The 22006-nt window shown below is 44.7% G+C and overlaps 2 protein-coding genes across 4 annotated transcripts in view; one reads left to right on the top strand and one right to left on the bottom strand.

Annotated features, from left to right (window-relative positions):
* The first annotated feature begins 32 nt into the window (after positions 1 to 32).
* Positions 33 to 9830, top strand: Ncbp2 (nuclear cap binding protein subunit 2). The gene is made up of 4 exons (XM_028894082.2): positions 33 to 206; positions 5729 to 5910; positions 7548 to 7686; positions 8141 to 9830. Exons 1-4 carry the CDS (start codon positions 129 to 131, stop codon positions 8210 to 8212), a joined length of 471 nt encoding a protein of 156 aa, XP_028749915.1. The 5' UTR covers positions 33 to 128; the 3' UTR covers positions 8213 to 9830.
* Positions 9831 to 11894: 2064 nt separating this feature from the next.
* The window catches only part of Senp5 (SUMO specific peptidase 5), a 38868-nt gene continuing 28756 nt past the window's right edge, over positions 11895 to 22006 (bottom strand). For 2 of the 3 annotated variants that reach the window (XM_028894087.2, XM_028894088.2), the window contains exons 7-10: positions 21016 to 21153; positions 17959 to 18042; positions 16334 to 16384; positions 11895 to 15664 (exon numbers count right to left, since the gene is read on the bottom strand). In XM_028894087.2, the coding sequence (XP_028749920.1) occupies positions 15554 to 15664; positions 16334 to 16384; positions 17959 to 18042; positions 21016 to 21153 (384 nt within the window). In that variant the 3' untranslated portion in view covers positions 11895 to 15553. The remainder of the gene's footprint in view (positions 15665 to 16333; positions 16385 to 17958; positions 18043 to 21015; positions 21154 to 22006) is intronic. The other variant, XM_037209800.1, reaches the window with a different exon arrangement.

Below are 22006 nucleotides of genomic sequence, written 5' to 3'. Positions count from 1 at the left end.
CAGGATGGGCCCCGACCACGTCCGCTTCCCGCAGCAGGCCGCACACGCTTCCGTTTCCGCCGCCGCCGCTGCCGCCGCCAGGTCCTTCCAGCCGTGGCCGCGTCGTGGTTCGTGTCTCTCTCTGCACCATGTCCGGTGGCCTCCTGAAGGCGCTGCACAGCGACTCCTACGTGGAGCTCAGCGAGTACCGGGACCAGCACTTCCGGGTGAGGCGGGCCGGGCCACGAGAGGGGCAAGCCTTGGGCCCGAATGCTGAGAAACGGCTTGCACTTGCCTTACTGGGTCTTCCTGTCTTGTGGGGGGTCCTAGCAGTGTTTGGCGATCACCAAAGCCACTTTATCTCCTAGGGAACTGGAGACCTGTTTTTCCATTCTCTCAATGCCGCTGCTGGTACCAGCACCACGGCAGGCAGGTGCGGGCAGCACGGTGGCTGTTTGGTGGGCTTGTCTTGCTTGGGAAAGTGACTGTCGTGAAGAGGAGGTGTCCCTGCGGCGGCCGAGCTAGACGCGATAGCCGTTTTTGTGTTTATAATCAGCCAGACCCTGCCGTTTGGCACTGCAGTCCTTTGGGTTGTGAGACAGTCCTACAGAGTTGGCAGTAAGGAGCCTCCAAGTTGAGTCCTGTTTTGACTGTCTGACAGGCATCAGGATGGACATGCCACACGAGTCACATGAAGCTTGCCTGGATGGCAAAACCCAGTACAGCCATTGGCTACACAGAGAAACCCTGTCTCGAAAAACAGACAAAACCAAAAAGAAACTCAACCAGCCGGATTTGAAAATGTTATACTGTGTGTCTGGGATGAGTTTCACTTCTACCGCTTTTTACAGTTCTCATTACTTTGAACAGTTCCACATCAATCACTTAACCATTTTGAATTTAAAGCATCATGCAAGGTTAAAGCCAGGAGAGGAATCATTCATCTCTTCTGTCAAAAGCCTGTAGCTCTCTTCCAACAGTAACAATTTCTGTCATGTGCTTTTTCTAGTGTCTTCTGAATGCAATGTCCAGTGCTGTATTGAGTGTGAAATTAAGTTACACCGACGCTGTAGACTGTTTGGATTTTTCTTGTATCTGAGAAAAGAGCAGCAGTGCAAAGTAAATCTGCTAGCCAGGTGTGGTGGTGGACGCCTGAAGTCCTAGCTGTTCTGGAGACTGAGGCAGAAAGAGAACGAGTTTGAGACCAGCCTGCACATGTAAAAAGCAAATGGTGAAGGGATTGTTTTCTCTAATGGCTCATCTAAAGTTCTAAGACCTTATGTTCATTTGGTTTGGTGTTTTTTTGTTTTGTTTTGTTTTGTTTTTTTGAGACAGGATTTCTCTGTGTAACTGCCCTGGCTGTCCTGGAACTCCCATTGTAGACCCAACTGGCCTGGAACTCACAGAAATCTGCCTGTCTCAGCCTCACAAATGCTGGGATTAAAGGCATTCGCCACCACCGCTCGGCTGTTTGTTTGTTTGAGCACACAGTGACTATGGTTCCATAGACTTCACCTGTTCAGTCCTGTAGTGCTCCTAAGGCAATGTGGCAGTAGGGATAAGACCAAATTGTGCTTGTTTTGTGTTTTGAGACAAGGTCTTACTATATAGCCTTGGCTGGCCTGGAACTCAACATGTAAACTAGGCTGGCCTGGAACTCATCAGAGGCCCACCTGCTTCTGCCTGCCTGCCACGTGCTGGGATTAAGAGTATACCACCATGCTCAGCCCAAGACGAAGTTCAAATTCTGGCTATAACTCCTGTGTTTCACCTCAGGTGACCCAACTGTTTTTTCTCACATGTAAAATGGGAGGGAATGATGCATTAGAACTTACCACATATAGTTCTGATAATTAAATAAAACAACGTATATGTAGCTTTCTGACCTGCAGTCCTTTGAGCCTTCCCCGGGGCAGGCAGAATGACTTTTTTTTTTTTTTTTTTTTAATGTATTCAAAAAGGGCTTTTTATAACAATGCCAAGGGGCAGGGCAAAAGACCTCCCCCTTGCTAGATCAAAGCACACTGCACAGCCCAGTGTAGACCCTTCCAAACACCTGGTAAACACGCCTGTGGTCAAATCATCTCCTTATGCAGCCCTGCTGGGTAAAGCAAACTTAGATTCTCTGACTCTAAGTAATTTGGATCCTTAACTCTATTCAGCTCTGAATCAGCTTTCCACTAAGAGCCGGCAAGTAGTTGGAACAACCACAGCAATCCCTATGACTGCCACACACCCCAGTAAAGGAGTAAAGGATGATAAAGATGGAATGTCCTTTCTGAAAGGGTCTAAGATGTCTATAGCAGCCTCAGCTGCACCAAACCCTTTCTTAAATCAATAAACTCTTGATGCAACCTCTTCAAATAAATCAGTAAACTCCTGATGCAACTGCATCAAACCTAAGGACTCTCTTAATATGAATATTACCATATGAATATGACCATACCTATTTACAACAGAATGACTATTTTCTTATGTACAGCTGCATGTCTGTCTTTTTAAAACTGTAAAGTGGAGGGCTAGAGAGATGGCTCAGAGGTTAGCACAGGCTGTTCTTGAGGACTTGGATTTAGTCCCCAGCACCCACATCATGACTCACAACCATCTCTAATGAATTCCAGGGGATCCGATGCCCTATTCTGCTCTCTGAAGGCACGAGCCACGCACATGGTGCACAGACATACAAGAAGGCAAAACACCAATACGCATAAAATAATAATAAACCTAAACCACAAAACCGTAACTTGGAGATGGGTGTGGTGATCCATGCATTTGGGGGAGGTGGTAGCATGAATATTGGAAGTTTGAGGCCAGACTGGGCTCCATGGTCCTATCTCAAAACACAAAACAAACCAATTGGGCTAACAGACATAGCTCAGTAGGTAGAATATTTGCCTGGCATGCAGACATGAAGCCCTTGGGTAGATCTTGAGCTGTACATAAACCCAGAATGGTGGTGAATGCCTGTGCTTACTGGAAGGTGGAGGCAGGAGGATCAGAAAATCAGTGTTATCGTGGTTGCATTGTAGGTTCAGTAAAGCCTGAGCTACATGAAACCCTGTCTCAAAAAACAAAATAGCAAACAGGGAATCCTATGCCTCTGGCTTCCAAGGGCTACCCACACATGGGGGGGGAATAACTTTTTTTTTTTTTTTTTTTTTTTTTTTTTGGTTTTTCCAGACAGGGTTTCTCTGTGTAGTTTTGGTGCCTGTCCTGGATCTTGCTCTGTAGACCAGGCTGGCCTCGAACTCACAGAGATCCACCTGGCTCTGCCTCCCAAGTGCTGGGATTAAAGGCGTGTGCCACCACTGCCTGGCCGAGGGAATAACTTAAAAAGTAAACAAAACTACAAAGCTGGAGAGATGGGTCAGTGGTTAAGAGCACACACTACTCTTGCAAATGAGCCAGGTTTGGTTCCCAGTATGCACACCACATGGGTTAGAACTGCTGGTAACTCCAGCTCCAGAGGATCCAACACCCTATTCTAGCCTCCAAAGCACTGCATTCACATGGATGTTCCCCCACACAAACATACAGACATACATTTAAATTGACCCTTCTTACTCTGTCTCTTCTTTCACTTTGCACTCCAACTTGGGATAGCTCAGAGGTTAAGAGCACTTGCTGCTCTTGCAGAGGGCCAGGGTTTGGTTCCCAGCAGTCCTATGGTGGCTGACAACCATCTCTAACTGCAGTTCCAGCTCCCTCTCCTGGCCTCCATGAGTACTACATGCAGGTGGTACATGTTCATGTGCACGTATATGGGCAAAACACATTAAATAAAAATCTTTAAAAACAAAAAACCAACCAAACAAAACTCTAGCAGTTCTTAGTCCTGGAAGACTGAAGCCCCAACTAGAACAAGCTATGGTGAAGTAAGCCAGACTCTTTAGTTTCCTGTCAGTGTTTCCATGTTTCTCTAATATACCACTAAATTTGCTCACATAAAACCTACTATTCTGGGCTGGAGGTTAGGAGCACTGGTTGCTCTTCCACTTCCCAAGTTCAATTCCCAGCAATGATGTGGTGGCTCACAGCCATCTGTAATGAGATCTGGTGCCCTCTTCTGGCCTGCAGGTAAACATGCAGGCAGAACACTGTATACATAATAAATACTGCTAGCCTGAGCTCTGTGCTACAAAGAATTCAGAAGTGATTATTAATGCACTCATATTCTCAGAATAAAGGGAACTGGATCAACATTTTCTAAGGACTGCTAACTGGAAAATGGAGTATTCTTGAGTGAATGCCCTGAACATGAGTCTTCTCAGCTGCTCTCCAGCTGGATTCCATCATATGGCTAATGTCTGGGCCCTCACACTAGGCTAAAAATGTCTGGTCAGTTGGTGGGCCTGTTGACCACATCTGTATATCTGTGTCCTTTCCAGCGGGAATGCTAGAAAGCGCAGGCATGGCACCTAAAATACCCTGCTAGTTGAGTGTGGTAGCTCGTGTGTGTGATCACAGCATTCAGAGCTGAAGCAGGGTGTTGAAAGTTCAGGAGTAGTCTAGGCTACAATGTAAGGTCCTAGAGAACAGAGAAACAAACCTGGGCCTGGGCTTGTTGTTCAGCATGCTAACCTGAGTTTGCTCCCATCACCACAGTGACCAAATACTGGCTCTGGGCCACAGTGAACCACTGTATCCCTGGAGACTGTTGTGTGTTGGCTGAAGCCCAATTAACTCCCATTCCTAGCTTTCTGGCTTCATCCTGTCTTTTAAAGAAAGTGAGTCTTGCTAGGCAGTGGTGGCATACACCTTTAATCCCAGCACTCGGGAGGCAGAGCCAGGCGGATCTCTGTGAGTTCGAGGCCAGCCTGGTCTACAGAGTGAGATCCAGGACAGCCAGGATACACAGAGAAACCCTGTCTTGAAAAACCAAAAGAAGAAGAAGAAAGAAAAAGAGTTCCCTTTCCATGCCACTCCTAGGGCAGTGTGGTGTAGGAGGAGTTACATGCTCTGTTTCTCCACTAAAAGCAGGCTGTTTTAGAACGGGAATACTTCCAGGCTGGTAGAGTTCTTGCCTAATATGCCACATCTTGTGTTCAATCTCCAACGCCACCCAAAACCAATCCGCACTTTAAAATATATTTTATTTATGTACATGAGCATTTGCCTGAATGTACATTTGTGCACCATCTGCATGCCTGGTGACCAACCCCAGAAGCCAGAAGAGGGCGTTGAATCCTCTAGGATTGGAATTAGACAGTCATAAGCTGCCATGTGGGCAATGGGAATTGAGCAGTGTCCTCTGGGATAGTCATCTCTGCATCCACCCCAACCCCTGACCCCCCAAAATCACCTCTCATGGCAAGGAAGAGTATGCTAGGAATCAGGGTGATGAGAGCCTTTAATTTCCACATCAGAACGGGCTTCTTTATTATCCTTAGGAATAGGACTTTAAGTCTGGTGTTCATTTTATGTATGTGTAATGCTTGCGGAGGGCACAGGAAACTTGAGGGATGGTTTCTCACCTTTCACCTCTCTGAGGATTCACTCTTGGCTCTGCTCTGTCTGTGTACTCCAGGCAAGGCTGGCCTCAAGCTTCAAGGAGAATCTGCTGTAGGAGTTCTGGGATTTCAGGTGCATGCCACCACATCCAGCTTCTCACTTGGGTTCCAGGGATCAAACTCTGGTTGTCAGGCTTGCACAGCCAGTGCCTTTACCTGCTGAGCATTCGATAGCCCTAGCCTAAGCAGATCTCTTTTTAGGCTGTAATGTTTAACTTCGTCTCTATTTGAAATTCTAGGGTGACAATGAAGAACAAGAAAAATTACTGAAGAAAAGCTGTACATTATATGTTGGAAATCTTTCCTTTTATACAACTGAAGAACAGATTTATGAACTCTTCAGCAAAAGTGGTGACATAAAGAAGATCATCATGGGTCTGGATAAAATGAAGAAGACGGCATGTGGATTCTGTTTTGTGGAGTATCCTTGGGGATCTGATGTAACTGTCGAACCAGGACGGGATGCAAGAGCCAGAGGATCTGCCTTTTTCTTTTTCTTTTCTTTTTTTGAGACAGGGTCTCACTGTGTGGCCCTGGCTAACTGGAACTCTAGCCATCACTATAATCCCTACAGTTTTCTCTCAGTTCTTCCTGTGAGTCATATTCTGTAAACTGTGAAGCTGATACTGCATTCTGTTCAGAAATTTTGTTCACAGATGAATCTTTAAGAAAAAGTGTCTAATCCCAGCACTTGGGAGACAAAGGCAGGTGGATCTCTGGGTTTGAGGCCAGCCTGGTCCACCTAGTGTGTTCTAGGACAGCCAAGGCTACACAGAGAAACCCTGTCTCGAAAAACCAAAGAGTTCTAGCCAACACACACCTTGAATCACTTTAATCCTGGCACTCAAGGTAGTCAGGTGGGTCTCTGTGAGTTTGGGCTCAGCTTGGTCTCTATAATGAGTTCAGGACAGCTGGAGATACAGACCGTCTCTAAAGGGGAAAAAAGGGCATCATCTTATGTTGTTTCGCTCTCCACTCTTGGGATAAGCCTCCAGGCAGGCGCGCGCACCACCACACACACCACACACACCACACACACACCCCGCCACCACAATTTCATGATAAGTGGACAAAAGAAGCCTGCTCCTGCTCACTGGTGTGCTCTTTGTTGAGCATTCATGAAACAAGTCATCAAATGCCTACTGCTTGCTAGGCATTGTCTAGGTGTCAGGTGCTGGAATTTCACCAAAGAGTTCCCTATCTAAAGACAAGGAAAGACTAATTTAAACCAGCAAGTCCAGCTGTGAATTATAATTGCTTAAGTCAGTAATTAGGATTTTTTTAATTTATATATGTATAAGCATGTATATTTATGCATGTATATGAGTAAGATTTTTCTTTTTTGGTGGTTCTTAAACTTTTTATTATATTTAACTTTCTATGTTAGTGCTTTGCCTGCATGTATGTCTGTGCACTACGTGCATACCTGATGCCCTCTGAGGTCCTAAGAAGGCATCAGATCTGGGAACTGGAGTTCTGGTTGTAAACCACCACAGAGGTTCTGGGAATCAAGCCCAGGTCCCCAGAAAAAGCAAGTGCTCTTAACCATCGAGCCATCTCTCCAGCCGCCACCCCCACCCCCTTTTGACATTGTTTTTGTTTTGAGACAGAATCTTGGTCTGTAGTCCAGGCTGGTCTCACACTCACAGCAATCCCACTGCTTCAGCCTCCTGAGTGCTAGGATTATGGACATGAACCACTACGTCCAACTTTATCATTGTTCTAGCATAAGAAGTTGGTGGTCGAATATTACATTGACCATATTTTTCTATTTGCAAATCAAAACATGGACCAAATAATTATTAGCAGATATACCTAGGAAATCATGACTGACCCAGGTCCGGACAAATGTCATTTACCTATCCTTTGTGTGTCCCTAAGTGCTGTTGGAACAAGGTTGAACTGGCTTCTGCAAAATGAGTATCTTTGTAATTAGTGTGGTTGGGCTAGCTTTTCACTTTTAATTTTTTTTTTAGCAACTCTGCATTATTAGATGTGTTGCTTCCTGTCTCTTGTTTGAAGCAATGCTGGTGGTGGTCCTTAATACTTCCACTTAAGATACTATTCGAGAGCGGATGCAGAGAATGCCATGCGGTACATAAACGGGACTCGTCTGGATGACCGGCTCATCCGCACAGACTGGGATGCAGGCTTTAAGGAGGGCAGGCAGTATGGACGTGGACGATCTGGGGGTCAGGTATGCATCTGAGCTCATCTGCCTGGGGTTCCAGTTGTAATACAGGTGCTCTGTCAATGGGTGGAAGTCCTCTTCTATGAGCTTGTGCTTGTTACTATTGATGGGGTGTTCCTGAGACAAGATCTTGGCCATGTAGCCAGACTGTCATCAAACTTGAGACCCTCTTGCCTCTGCCTCCTGAATCTTTAAATCACTGATGGGTGTGCACCAGGGCCAATGATAAGGAAATTTCAGACTTTGAAATATTGTGTACATTTCTTTAAGTGTTACTGAACTCATGCTAGGGGCCTTCCTCCTGCAACAAGGTCTGGAACAAGAGCAGAATGTACGTGAATGAGTTTTAATTTTTATGCCCTGCTCGTTCGTGGACATCTGAAAGGGTTTAGCTGTGCTGCCATGACTGTTTGTTCTATCAACAGCCCATGGTGCTCTGTTCTTGTTTGTTTTCAATTAGGTTCGAGATGAGTATCGGGAAGACTACGATGCTGGCAGAGGCGGCTATGGCAAACTGGCACAAAAACAGTGAGTGGAGGGAGCCCAGTACGGCTCCCTCTTGACTGTTGATGAGCGCGACCCAGGGGTCGGGCAGCTCTCTGTGGCATGGAAGCCACTTCTGAAATATTAAAAGACAGAATCCAAAAGAATGCCTTTAATTCTGGTCTTATTAGGTTGATTTTCTGTTACGAGGTCAAAAACTGTAATCCTGGGCAACAGACTCATTCTGTGCTGATTAAACTGTCAGCCGGAATCTACACTTCATTTTAAGAACTGACTTTATAGCTGGGCGATGGTGGCGCACGCCTTTAATCCCTGCACTTGGGAGGCAGAGGCAGGCGGATCTCTGTGAGTTCGAGGCCAGCCTGGTCTACGGAGTGAGATCCAGGATAGGCACCAAAGCTACACAGAGAAACCCTGTTCAAAAAACAAGACAAAAAAAAGAATTGACTTTACAAGTAGTCTGGTAATCTTCATGGGGAGTGATGTCATTTTTTACATTTTAGGTTTGCATGTGTATTGCTGAGATTTTGCTATAGTCTGTAGCTTTGCTCTAAATTAGGAACAAGTACTTTCAACTGGATTTGCTTTTTATATTTCAATATGGCTGGCACAAAAGTCAGCCTTAATTAAGGTCCTAGGATGCTACCTGCTTCTGTGCTTTATATTGTCAGGACAGTATCAGGACTTGAAGAATGGTCACTAAACACATTCCTCAAAAAATACAAATGTTTCACTGACAGTTTAAAACAAAACAAGAAACAACAGAAAACCCAGAAACAAACAAAAACCCCCAAGGACTTTGTTAGACAGAGAGCCTCTGTTATCCTAAGAAGTCAGGGAAAGACACTTGTCAGCGGGGAATGGAATGAAAGTTCAAACACTGCCTTGGACTAGAATGGGCTTTTAAAGGGGGCTCAGCCAGGCCTATAATCCTGACTACTTGGGAGGCTGAAGCAAGAGAGTCAAAAGTTCAAGGCCAGCTGGGGCACCTTTGAGTCTGCCTCAAAATAGGAACAGAAAAGGGGTGGGGGGGCACAGTGGTTAGGTACTTATGTGAGTGGTTCTGGGTTTAGGACTGCCTAAACAATAAGAGTTCGAAACTGGGAGTGTTTAACAACAGAAAGCCTCCTCCAGGAAATGTCTGTTGTAACTGGTACACATCCTTCAGTCTGTTTTCTTTTTTTCCCTCAAATTGTGCTTGCTGAGGCCCGTGCATTAACAGTAAGCTGGAGGTCTCTACAGAGAGAGTCTAGAGGATTTTGCGTTTTCTTTCTAATACTACATATGAGTAATTTTTCAAGATACAAAAAAAGGGGGGGGGAATCTTTTCATCTGTTACTTTTTTACTAAAGCATCTTCTAATTCTCACTAGTTTTTCAAAGTTGGGGCAGAACATCTTTGAGGCTGAATTAAGTGTGATTTCCTTGGAGCTGTAACTACTGTAATGGACCAGCTTAGGAAGCCCATTTGCAAACACTTAATGAGGAGACACTTGAGTTTTAAAATAAAGGTTTTTGTACTGTAGTTTGAACTGTTTATCATATTCTTTTGTAGTAAAATATAACTCAGATTTCTATAATCTTGTGACCCAAAACAGTGGACATTTTATCTTCTGTAACAAGTTTCAATAAATTTAGACCAACTTATTCTGTGTATATTTCCTTGCCTATAAAAAAGGATGTTTTGATGCCCTGTACCCTGGGAGAGATAATGTACAGAACTCGTATGTCCATTTCAGTCTCAAATTTGTAACTACGACGGCAGGGCAAGAGAGGAAGTGTGGGTCCCTGTGAAGACAAAGATGCACCAAGTAACTTCTGATGGAGGAGGGCAGAGAGGCCAGTTTTCCCCAGGATGTAGACTCCAGATGATGGGACAGGAAGGAGATGGGGCTGAATTAAGAGGATGATTCTTGGGCTTGAGGATGCTAATTTTGACAGTCTTTTTCTATTACATCTGTTGTTGTAGGGTTTCCATTGCTGTGCAGAGACACCATGACCACGGCAACTCTTAGAAAGGAAAGCATTTAATGGAGTGGCTTATACAGTTTCAGGGGTTTAGTTCATTATCATGGTGGCATGCAGGCAGACATGGTGCTGGAGAAGGAGCTGAGAGTTCTCTATCTTGACCCGTAGGCAGCAGGAATCTGTGTTCCACACGGGGTATAGCTTAGGCATAGGGGACCTCAAAGCCCAACCCCACAGTGACACACTTCCTCCACCAAGGCCACGCCTCCTCAGCCACTCCCTATGGGGACCATTTTCTTTCAAACCACCACACTCTTTCCTACTGCAGACACAGTATCTGAACTACATCCCATTTTAATCAAAGAAAGTGAGCTCTCAGAGATGTATGCTAAGCTGGGCGTGGTGACACATGCCTGTAATCCTAATTCTTGGGAAGCTGAGGGAAAAAGGCTAGCTGAGGTTACACAGCAAGAACCTATCTCAAAAGGCACAGCCCATCTCCAGCCCAAACAGCAATAAAACTACAAAGAAGTACAGTCCACAGAGACAGGTAGGCTGCAGTGTGTGAGGGGAGAGCAGAGCAGCCGTCCTGAGACCTGAGTGTCAATAGCTTCCTATGCACTGTAAGCTGAGGTGTAAACTTGAGACTTGGATTAGAGCTCTGCTACCCAGTATGGTGGCAGAACATCACGGGTGGCTATTTAAAAATCATAGAATGGGGGCTGAAGCAATGGCTCAGTGGCACCTGCTGTCTGCCAGAGGACCTGGGCTCACTTCCCAACATTGATGGGGTGGCTCACAACTCTATGTAACTCTAGTTTCATGGGATCCAATGCCCCCATGAGTACTGACTACATATGCCATGGTACACTTATGTGCAGGCAGAACACACATAAGGAAACTGTAATGACTTAACCAGACGTGGTGGTGCACATCTTTATCCCAGCTCTAGGGGTTAGTGGAAGGCAGAGGTAGGTGAGTCTAGAAAATTGAGTTCCAGGACAGCCAAGGCTACACAAAAACCTTGTCTCGAAAAACCAAAATAAATAAATGATTGTTGTGATTCTTTGTTGTTTTGAGACAATATCTCTCTAGTTAGTCCTGGCTAGCCTGCAAGTCACTCTGTAGACCAGGCTGGCCTCGAACTCAGAGGTCTTCCTGCCTCTGCCTCCTGGGTGCTGGGATTAAAGGCGTGCACCACCACACACTGTTAAAAAAAAAAAAAAAAAGAATAAAATTAGCTGGGGAGTGGTAGCACATGTCAAAGGCAGGTGGGTCTCTGTGACTTTGAGGCCAGCCTGGTCTACAAAGCAAGTTCTAGGACAGCCAGGGCTATTAAACAGAGGAACCTTATCTTGAAAAACCAAAAATGAAAAGGAAAAAAAAAAAAAAGAGAACTGAACTGAGTCAGTACACCAAGAGAGAACTAACCGAGTCAGCAAAGAGAATTGAACCCTGGGTTTTCAGTCACACCAAGAGAGAATCTGAACCCTGGGTTTTCAGTCACACCAAGCACATTTTCTGTACTCGGCAGCTGCATGTTGGCAAGTAGCTATGGTATCAGATAAACTGGGCCGCATCCATCCAGGAAGGCGCTCCTGCTGCAGTGCCCAGCTCCATGGCTAGAGCTAGGTAGGGCTTCCGATGGTCACTGTTCTCCAGTGAGCCTCGTTACCACTGGAATGACCCCAAGATATACTATCCACCAAACATTACATGTTATTCAACACGAGAGAACACATGTTTATAAAGGCATTTAGTTTATTTTTCAAAAAAATAGTTTGCTAGAAGGGTTGAGTACTGACTGTAATTTTACATGATCATAATCTTTCAAGTGAACAACTTGTCTAGGCCTGCTTTGTAACCCCAAGTACAATAGCACTTCTTAGATGCTATTCCCCAGATCTTAGATATCTACCAGCCAGGAGGCAGAGCCTAGCACACAGCAGAAGCATGTGCTGTATAACTGTTGATTAACCTGGTCTCTTAACAATGAAGCAGAGCAGATCATCAGTGTATTTAAAGCACAGTATGAACTCACTGTTTCTGACCCTGACCCACTCAGACCCCCGATTGCTTCTAATGCATGGACGAAGCAGTTTACCACAACTGCAGAGAAAAGGGATAACTCACATTAGGCAAGTACTGGCTGTGTCCCCAGTTAGGTCTGTTGTCATATTCCAACGATCAATTCAAGATGACCATGTTATTCATATTCAATAGTAAACAGAGTACAGTGCGAAGTCAACCCGCACTGTGAAGTTATTGGCAGCAACTGCTCTGCTCTTCCTTGAGCAGCCAACTCAAAGTTAATTCTCATGATGCCTAAGGAAACTAAAAGATGAATTAAACCTATAGTCATTACTAGAAATTTAACAAAAGGAAAGACCACTGGACAGAAGCAACTACAGCCAGGTAAGTTTGCCGTGAGGACTGGGCAGCTTATTGAAGACTCATCCTATCTACATGAATAGCTCTAAGTCTGTGCAGGGTTTACATTCATCCCAGTGACACAGTCTGCCTACTTTATGGGATCAACAGTTCGGTGCCAAGCCAGTGACAGAAAGCATTCCTGCAAACATCAAGACAAAAAAAATTACAACCTAGGACTTGCAAGCTAAACAGAAATTTACACGTAGTCGCAAAAAGAGAAAGAGCAACTATGTATTCTGAAACCAAGTCTCACTAATGACAGAAAGACTTAGAACATACTCAAAACATCCAGCATTTAGGCTAAAGCAAGCTGAACAGGACACTTGACAGTGCCCTATCCTTTAGAAGGGAAGAGTAACTGGACCTGGACGGCTGAGTTCCTGCATGCCTCAGTGCTGACATGACCTTTCTCAGTCGGGAGAAGAGGCAACTCAGGCTCTGGACATTAAGATTCTCCCAGGATTGAAAATGCTAGTGCACCCACATAATCCAAACATCAGGGAGGCTGAGGCGGAAGGACTGTAAATTTAAGGCCAGCCTGGGCTAAACAAAGACCCTGTTTCAACAAGATTCTCAAAGGAATACAACTGTAACGTCTCCTGATGGGTCTGTTATTGGGGAAGTGAGATAGATAATTCCTCACTCAAGACACTGAGTCCGTCACCTCATTGCTGGCTATTTCAGGATAGGCACAGCAGCGAAAACCCATGCTGTATCTCGGATATACATTTTGAAGATGCTCATGTTGGTGTGATTATGTCTGAAAGTCTTAAGACCACATCTTTAGCTGGGCATGGTGACACAAATCTCTAATTCTAGCACCGAGAGAGAACTGGGAATTCGAGGTCATCTTCAGCTACATAATGAGTTTGAGGCTAGCCTGACATTGAGACCCTGTTTCCCAAGCCCCTTCCCTAAGAGAGATCTTCAAGCAGTCTGGCCTGCAGGGCTGGCCTGTAATTCTAGCTACTCAGGTGTCAGGAGTGTAAACAAGGCCAGGCTCAGGCACAGGGTGAATTCAAAACCAATGAGGACTTCATGAGACCATGTCTCAAAATACAAAAGCTCAAAGAGGGCTAAGGTGGTAGGTAGCTCAGTGGTAGAGCACCTGCCTAGCATACAGACAGACAACCCTGGGTTCGATCCCAGTACTACAGGAATGGAAGAGACACCTCCCCCATCTAACTTCATCTTCCCAAGTGGTGACCACCTTACCTGTGACAAAGTACCTCTACTCTCAGGCTCTTTAACAGCCTGAAGCACAACACTGCCTGGTTCTATGAGAAGGACTTTGGAGTCTGGATGACTGAGAGGAGAGGGCCAGGGCCACTGCCCAGTGTCCATGCTGCGGCAGGGAATCCTGCAGGCAAACTGCAGTTTGATTCAGCCCTCACCTGCGGCAGCAAGCCCTGCTCAGCCATTTCACCTGCTCTGGTTTTCAAACAGCTCGCGCCTAACGAGGCACTCACCTTCTGCCATTTACTTGTAGTTTTCTGCACAAGTTTAGTGCTCTCCCTCCTTCAATTCAGAAAAAAAAAAAAACTGACTGGTTAGGCTTAATCTGCATCTTACTTCTTTTCTTGAAAACATGTTACAAAAGACCAGATTAAAGATGCAGGGTCTACCACTTTCTTCCTAGTCCACAGGACAGGCTACTCTACAGCCATCCCCAGGGGACGGAGTTAAATAAACAGGGAGCTCTTGAGTACAGGATTCAGACTGCTCTCGCAGAAGCTAAAGATCCCTCGAGCTGCTGGGCCACCAGAGAAGACAGAGGAAAACATTCCTCGTGTGCTCTCTCCCCAGAGACGACCTCCGTGTTGCCCCTCTCTCTCCACCATCTGCAGAAGAACTTGGCCAGTCTTCTACTGTGATGCTCATATTTCAGATACCTTCAATGTAGAGCCATTCCTGTAATTCTTAAATACCCTGGAGTGCGTGCGTGAGAGGCAACAAAGACAAGTGGGACTAGCACATTACTTTTATGAAAAGCCAAATTCTCGTTTATGAGTTTGATGGATGCTAAGGGTTTTGTTTTTTTTTTTCCTACAAGTCAAACCCAGGAAAAAAATCCAAGAAAATTCAGTGTCCCAAGAAAAGCCTTTATGAGATTTAATCCATGTATTTTAATCCTTAAGACCAAAATGGAAATCTTATTGTAGAGTGTATTGGTATGTACCTATATTACCAGCCCTGGGGAGACAGAGACAGGATTAGCTTGAGTTTGAGTCCAGCCTAGCTACCGTGAGTTCCAGGACAGCTTGGGCTACATAGTGAGACCTTGTCTCAAAACAACAAAACGAAAGAAACCTTTAAGTTAACTGGCCTTCAAGGACGCTTTTTTCCCCTCTCATACCTTAACTCTTCTCAAATCAGCACTGCACTTGCAAGCACTGTGTCCCTAAGCAGACCAGCCCCTCTCGCCCTCGAAAGGAATGCATCTCATGCTCAGGGACTCGTCTGAGGGACATCAGGAAAAGTGCTGCTGGGAAAGTAAAACGTGACTGGCTTTGTCACAACCACTCTGAGCTCCCCTTTATGCCATAGGGAACATCTATTCTGCGCTACACTGCATCAAAACATCCTGCAGTTTTAAGTTCTGGGGTTAAATTTTAAACCTGTATTCAGTTCACATCTAACTATGTTTCAAAAGCTGCACCAAATCTACTAGGCTTTTTTTTTAATACTCTTTACTGCATGCTCTGTCTATATGCATGCGTTTGGATAATAAATATTAAATATGGGAGGGATGTATGGAATCCATAAAGTTAAAATGAAACTAAACTGAACATTAAAAAAAGTACATGATAGCAGGAGAAATGAAGAAGGGCAAAAATAAACTTGAGGTAACAACAGTGGCCCGATACCACCAATCCGAAAGATCTGTAAAAATTCAGTAAGTGTTTGGAGATTCAAGTAACAAGCTCTCTGCTCCAACACGGCCAGCCTTGCGGAGTCCCTGCTGAGCCTCAGTCCAGGAGCCGGCACTCACACAGCTCTTTATAGATTCTCTTCCGCACTCGAGGCATGTCTTCTTGGGAAAACTGGAAAGGCTGCTCTAAGGCGAGGCACTTGCAGTACTGGAAAAAAAAAAATGCACTCTGTCCCAGAGACACCCGGGTGGCATGTGCGCCTGTGCTCCCCGCCACTGCCTTGTAGACACACACACACACACACACACACACACACACACTAACAGTCGAAGGCTGCAGAGTAATGTTTTTGGTTCTTGGAAAATCATGTTGTTGTTTTTCAAGATGGTTTTTCTGTATAACAGCCCAGGCTGTCCTGGAGCTCTGTAGAGCAGGCTGGCCTCACAGAGCTCTGCCGCCGAGTGCCGGGTTTAAAGGGTTAGGCGGCTGTGCTCAACCTGAGAATCAGATGAGAGTCAGCTCTCCAGGCCCGTGGACAGCCGGGCATCCTTCCTCCCTGCCCGAGTGCAGTGTGCTGGGTCTGCACTCGGACCTCCCAGGGAAACAAAGTGCAAACTTGAGTTTCCTTATAAGGTGTGAGGTGTACAGTGGGGTTACCCGCCAAGGTCTTGTAAAGCTGAGGTCATATATTTTCCCATAAACACATGTACTTCTCTGACGCTGCTTACTAAGGCCCTTGGGGGGGGGGAGCTCTTCCTAATGCAAATACAGCCACAACAAAGGGAAAGGGATGCCTTCCCTAATACTGTATACAAAGGACTACCATTCTCTCAGAACAAAACAACCAATTCACACACAGTAAACAATAGTATTTACCTGGAGCACAAAGACTCCACAGTCACTGTCATTTTTCTGTTGTGGAATACACTGAAAAGAAAAAAAAGATGGTCATTAACATAAATCAAGTATCTCTTCACATAAGAAAACTGTTTCCATGGGTAAATGAACAAGAGATGGAAAAACTCGCTCTCTCCCAGATAGCTGGTCTATGTCTCCACTACCCAAATACCTTTATAAGGGAGGCCTATGGCCACATGAAAAGATCTTTCAAGTGGCCACCACAATTTAAATGTGGGGAATGAGAAAACCAAATTTTAAAATCATTTTAAAGACCTAGCTAATTAGCTGTGCTCTCAATTCAATGGGGATCTGGGAGCACATGCTGGGACACCGACTTCCATCCCTCTGGGTAGAGACACAATGTGACCTCTGCTGCCAGCTGGAGACACAATGTGACTCTGCTGGCTGGAGACACAATGTGACCTCTGCAGCTGAGACACAATGTGACCTCTGCTGCCAGCTGGAGACACAATGTGACCTCTGCTGCCAGCTGGAGACACAATGTGACCTCTGCTGCCGGCATCCCCCCACCGAGAAGACTGTACTCTCAGACTGTGAGCCAGACGAAGACCTTTCTCCCTTATCTGACAAGTATATTGTCACAGCAATGGAAAAAATTACCTAATAAAGTTCTCTGTTGTCTTAACTTTTCACCTCAGATTATACAATTGTCTGTTTTATTCTTTGAAGTAAATCATAAAGGCAAAGAATGTGTTTCCAAAAGAACTGGTTACTGTATCTAAGGCAGGAATATGAAAGACTCTGGAGGGATGTAGTATACCCAGCAAGCAGGATGTGTGAATCAGACAGTTTTTCAAAAATAAAACTCTACAAGTTCATTTCTCATGTGAACTAGTATGTAAATTATTAGAAACATAAAACTATGGCTCAGTTTTAAAGTTTAATATTTGGCTCAGTTCAAAGATGAACTAATCTTCATCTTTTGAGCTTGGGTTCAACATTTGTCAAGACCCTGCCTCTAAAACTGGGCCAATAACCTAGACAGACCTGAGTTCAAGGACCTACCTCTAACAACAGTTCCAATATCCAGTTTTCTTGTCTATAAAATAAAGAGGCTTCCTAGCCCTAAAGAACTGCCCACCACACGGGCTGTAAGGATCACATGAGATCATCACAAGGAAAAACTGAGGGGTTCCATTTGCCCCGGCACACTCGGCTCCACGGAGAGCTGCTTTACTGTCTCCGGGCCAGACACACTGGGTCTTAACTACATTGGTGGAAAGTACCCCTCCTGGTCCCTTTGTGGGCCCCAACAGTCATTTTAGCGTATGTTCGAGTCTTTATGTATCACACGGAAATGTAACTACAAGGCAGGGTGTGTCCCTCCCTCCGAATGCTGTTTTCCACAGAGTACCACTTGATGACTAACCACACCAGGATGACATGATTTATGCTACCTGCTCCCAGCAAGTACTGGGAAATGAGCCTCACGATGATTAAGTGAGATAAGCTTTATTCTGAGTCGCCGTAATCTCCTGGAGGCTCTTCATCCCCAGGCTTCAGATCTCTCAGCAGGCACCCCCACTTGGGTCACTGCCTCCCATGCACATGCTGGGGTTTCATTTCTATCACACTCTTACCTTTGTAACAGCAGTCTGCCAACCCTGCAGAAATTCAGGTCTGTTTTTTTCTCTGGCTTCAGTCAGCAAATACTTCCTTATATTCTGGTTAAAAAGAAACCACAACACACATCTTGTGTTCCATTAGTTGGTGGAAACTGCCCACCACCAGACAGAAACCAAGGTGGAGGCTACAGTCTCCAGCTGCGTGACACCTGTATTCAAGTTTCCACTCAGCCTGTACTGAAGCAGGCACTCAAGACTTGGACACTGTATTAGCGCATTTTATGAGGGTCAACTTGCTACATCTCAAACCTTGTCTTACATCTAAAGACAGAAGAAAAACATGCTGAAATCATTAATAATGAAAGTGAAATGAACGTTACAGCTCTCGTCTATTTCTTTTTTCTTTTTTTTAAATGTGCATTATTGTTTTGGCCGCATGTCTGTCTGTGTGAGGGTGTCGGGTCCCCTGGAACTGGAGTTATAAACAGTTGTGAGCTGTCATGTGGGTGCCAGGAATTGAACCTGGGTCCTCTGGAAGAGCAGCCAGTGCTCTTAACCCCTGAGCCGTCTCTCCAGCCCCTCTCTTACCTCTTTCTCAGGCCTTTTCCCAACCCTTACTCATTTGTAGAGATTCAGTTTGTATCACAAACATTTCTCCAGGTCTGCCACTTGTCTGTTAACTTTATGAACCGTGGGCTATGTGTATGGTAAGCCTGTACTCTACCACTGACCTATAACTCCAAATCTGACATAGACACAGATGTTGTGATACAGTTAAATTTATCAAGCGGTTTCTTGGTGTTTTCTTCTTCTTTGTGTAAGAAGGCCATCCCTGCTCCCTGAATGAATAAAACATTTTCTATATTTTACCCAAGATTTCATGCTTTTTTTCTTTTGAGTTAGGGTCTCACTGGGTAGCCCTGAACTGGAACTTAGCAAATCCATTTGTATCTGTCTCCTGAATGCTGGGGTTAAAGGCATGGCCCACCATGCCCAGCTTGGGCACGTTCTATCTGTTCTTATCAACAGTACAATGCAAGCCTCTGTAACTTTTCCAAATAGCAACTAGTTTTCCCAGGGCCATAACTGAAAAATTGGTCTTTTCTCAATTTTACCACATATTAATTCTACACACAGACACACTTTTATTTGTGGATTCTTGATGGTGGATGTTCCAAACAATCTAAATCCCTAAGCCAATATAAGTAACATTTTAATTTTAAAAATTTGATAACATGCTCTCACATCTACCAGATGAGTCTCCTTCACTGTTACAGTTCCAGGTCATGCACATGAATTTTAGAAGCTCATCTGGCCTTTCAAAGTTCTCTTAATGGGCGGGGATGTAGCTCAGTGAAGTGCTTGCCTAGCATGCATAGAGCTCTGGATTCAATTCAGCACCATATAAGCCAGATGTGGTGACACACCCCGAACATCTCAGCACTTGGGTGGTAAGGGCAGAACCAGGCGTTCAAAGATATCCTTGGCACGTAGCAAGCTGAAGGCCAGCCTGGGCTATATTCGACCTCATCTCAACACCAAGCATGGTATTGTATACTTATAATCCCAGGACTTGGGAGGCTGAGGGCAGGGTGATCATATGTTTGGTGTGAGCATGGGCTACACAGCAGTCCTTTTCTGAACAAGACAAAACAAAATCTTGGGGAATTGATGAGATGAAAATTACTAGAAGTTAGTCTGGTAAAAATGGATCTCTTTTCAGTACTGAGGCTGCTTGTTTCTAGAGCTACTCAGATTTCCTCCAAATAATAAGCTTTAAATTCTTCACCCTAGAGGCTCTGTACATTCCATAGTGCTAAACCCCAAATGATGGGCTCCAGTACTTTAGTAATAGAACCTGCTTCTTTCTGGTTTTCCAAGACAGGGTTTCTCTGTGTAGTCCTAGCTGGCCTTGAACTTAAGAGATCTACCTGCCTCTGCCTCCCCAGTGTTGGGATTAAAGTTGTGTGCCACCACCGCCCAGCACCAGGCATACTTTTCTAACTGGTTCTTCATTATGCAGAAAACCCAGGGAAGCTGATTTTTCTGATTCCCCATCTTGTTGCACTCTTACTGATATTAGATGAGCTCCACAGGGTATGATGCCACACCACTACAATTCCCATATGGGAAGTAGACACAAAACCAGCAAGAGTTCAAGGTCATCTGGCCAGTTCTGAGACCAGCCTGGGCTATGCAAGATCATGTCTTCACCTGAACTCTAATATTCTGTTCCAGAATAACAGTTATTTTGAAGATCTAAGACAACCTTAGCTCTAAGAGAAAGAAGAAAAAATAGTTTCTATCCACACTCAATGCATTTTGTTTTTAAGGAAATGCAGGAAAAAAATGAATTTTTCTGTGTTTCCTTAAAAATGCTAAATCTCGCCGGGCAGTGGTGGCGCACATCTTTAATCCCAGAACTCGGGAGGCAGAGCCAGGCGGATCTCTGTGAGTTCGAGGCCAGCCTGGGCTACCAAGTGAGCTCCAGGAAAGGCACAAAGCTACGCAGAGAAACCCTGTCTCGAAAAAAGAAAAAAAAAAAAATGCTAAATCTCGGGGCTGGAGAGATGGCTCTGTGGTTAAGAGCAATGACTGCTCTTCCAAGGAACCCAGGTTCAATTCTCAGCACCCACATGGCAGCTCACAGCTGTCTGTAACTCAAGTTCCAAAGAACCTGACACCCTCATGCAAGCAAAACACTAATGCACATAAATTTGAAAAAAAGGTGAATCCAGCTGGGTGGTGGTGGCACACACCTTTAATCCCAGCACTCAGGAGGCAGAGGCAGGCAGATCTCTGAGTTCTAAGCCAGCCTCGTCTACAGAGTGAGATCCAGGACAGGCAGGGCTACACAGAAAAACTCTGTCAAAAAACTAAATTTAATTAATTAATTTTTAAAAAATGCTCAGTCTCCAAAGGAGGCCCCAGATCTGACAGCTCAGTCGCCCTGCCCTGACCTATGGCCTCTTACCACCCTGAAGCAGCTCTGATGTCCACTGCTCTGCTAGAGCTGTGCTCTATCATGGTCAATCACAGATGAAAAATAAAATAGACAGAATATTAACTTACCTCTACACAAAATTTAAAATGAATGCCTTGGGAATCATAAAATGAAATAATTCGATTGGAGAGTGTCACAGTGATGAGAGACCAGTGGACTTCCAGGTGGATAGGAATCAAGAGAAGGCTCTTTTTAAACAAATCCACCTGATTAGAGGAAGAAAAGGAGCGATCACCACAGGACCAAACAGCACTCATCGACCGACCTCTGCCCTGCTAAGAAGTGGTAAGGCAGAACTTGAACCTGCCTCATCTGAAGCCATGTCTGTAATCACTAAGTGAAAATACTCAAAAGTAAGACAAATATAAAAATGTCCTCTTTCACTTAATCTACAAAAACCACTTTTGTCATTTGTCTGATATGACTTAGCTTATTGATTATTAATGTGTGAATGTACATGCGTAATGCGTATGTGTGTCAGAGGACAACTTTGTGGGGTTGGTTCTCTTCTTCCACCTTTATGTGGGTTCTGGCTTTTGTTTTAAAACAGGGCTAGGGATCCTAGCATATACTAGGGATAGTATTAAATAGTACTAAAAAGCAACAAAGTTTTAAAAAGTAAAATTAAAAAGTAAAGATGACGCAACCTCAAGCAAATCTGCTTGAATTCAAATGCTGATTCTTCTCCTTTGGCTCTATCTGTTTTATATGCCCTTTATGCCCTGATTTCCTAGAGTGTAACATGTAGGAAACAACAGTACCTACTTTATGCAGTTCTAAAGAATACGAGAAGAACATGAATACACATACAAATGTACTTCAGCACACATGAACCCTGCAGTCTTTTCTCTGATGTTAAAAGGGAGAAAATATTCTTGATAATACTATACACCTTTTAGTTCAAATAAATCCTTAAATCCTAACATAGTCAGGCAGAGGTGGCGCATGTCTTTAATCCTAGCACTTGGGAAGCAGAGGCAGGTAGATTTCTTGTGAGTTTCAGGACAGCCTGGTCTACAGAGTGAGTTCTAGGACAGCCAGGGCTACACAGAGAAACTG

Source organism: Peromyscus leucopus, chromosome 12 (genome assembly GCF_004664715.2).
Source record: "Peromyscus leucopus breed LL Stock chromosome 12, UCI_PerLeu_2.1, whole genome shotgun sequence".
In the NCBI taxonomy this organism is placed as follows: Eukaryota; Metazoa; Chordata; class Mammalia; order Rodentia; family Cricetidae; genus Peromyscus; species Peromyscus leucopus.
This window is presented reverse-complemented; position numbering and strand designations above follow the sequence as displayed.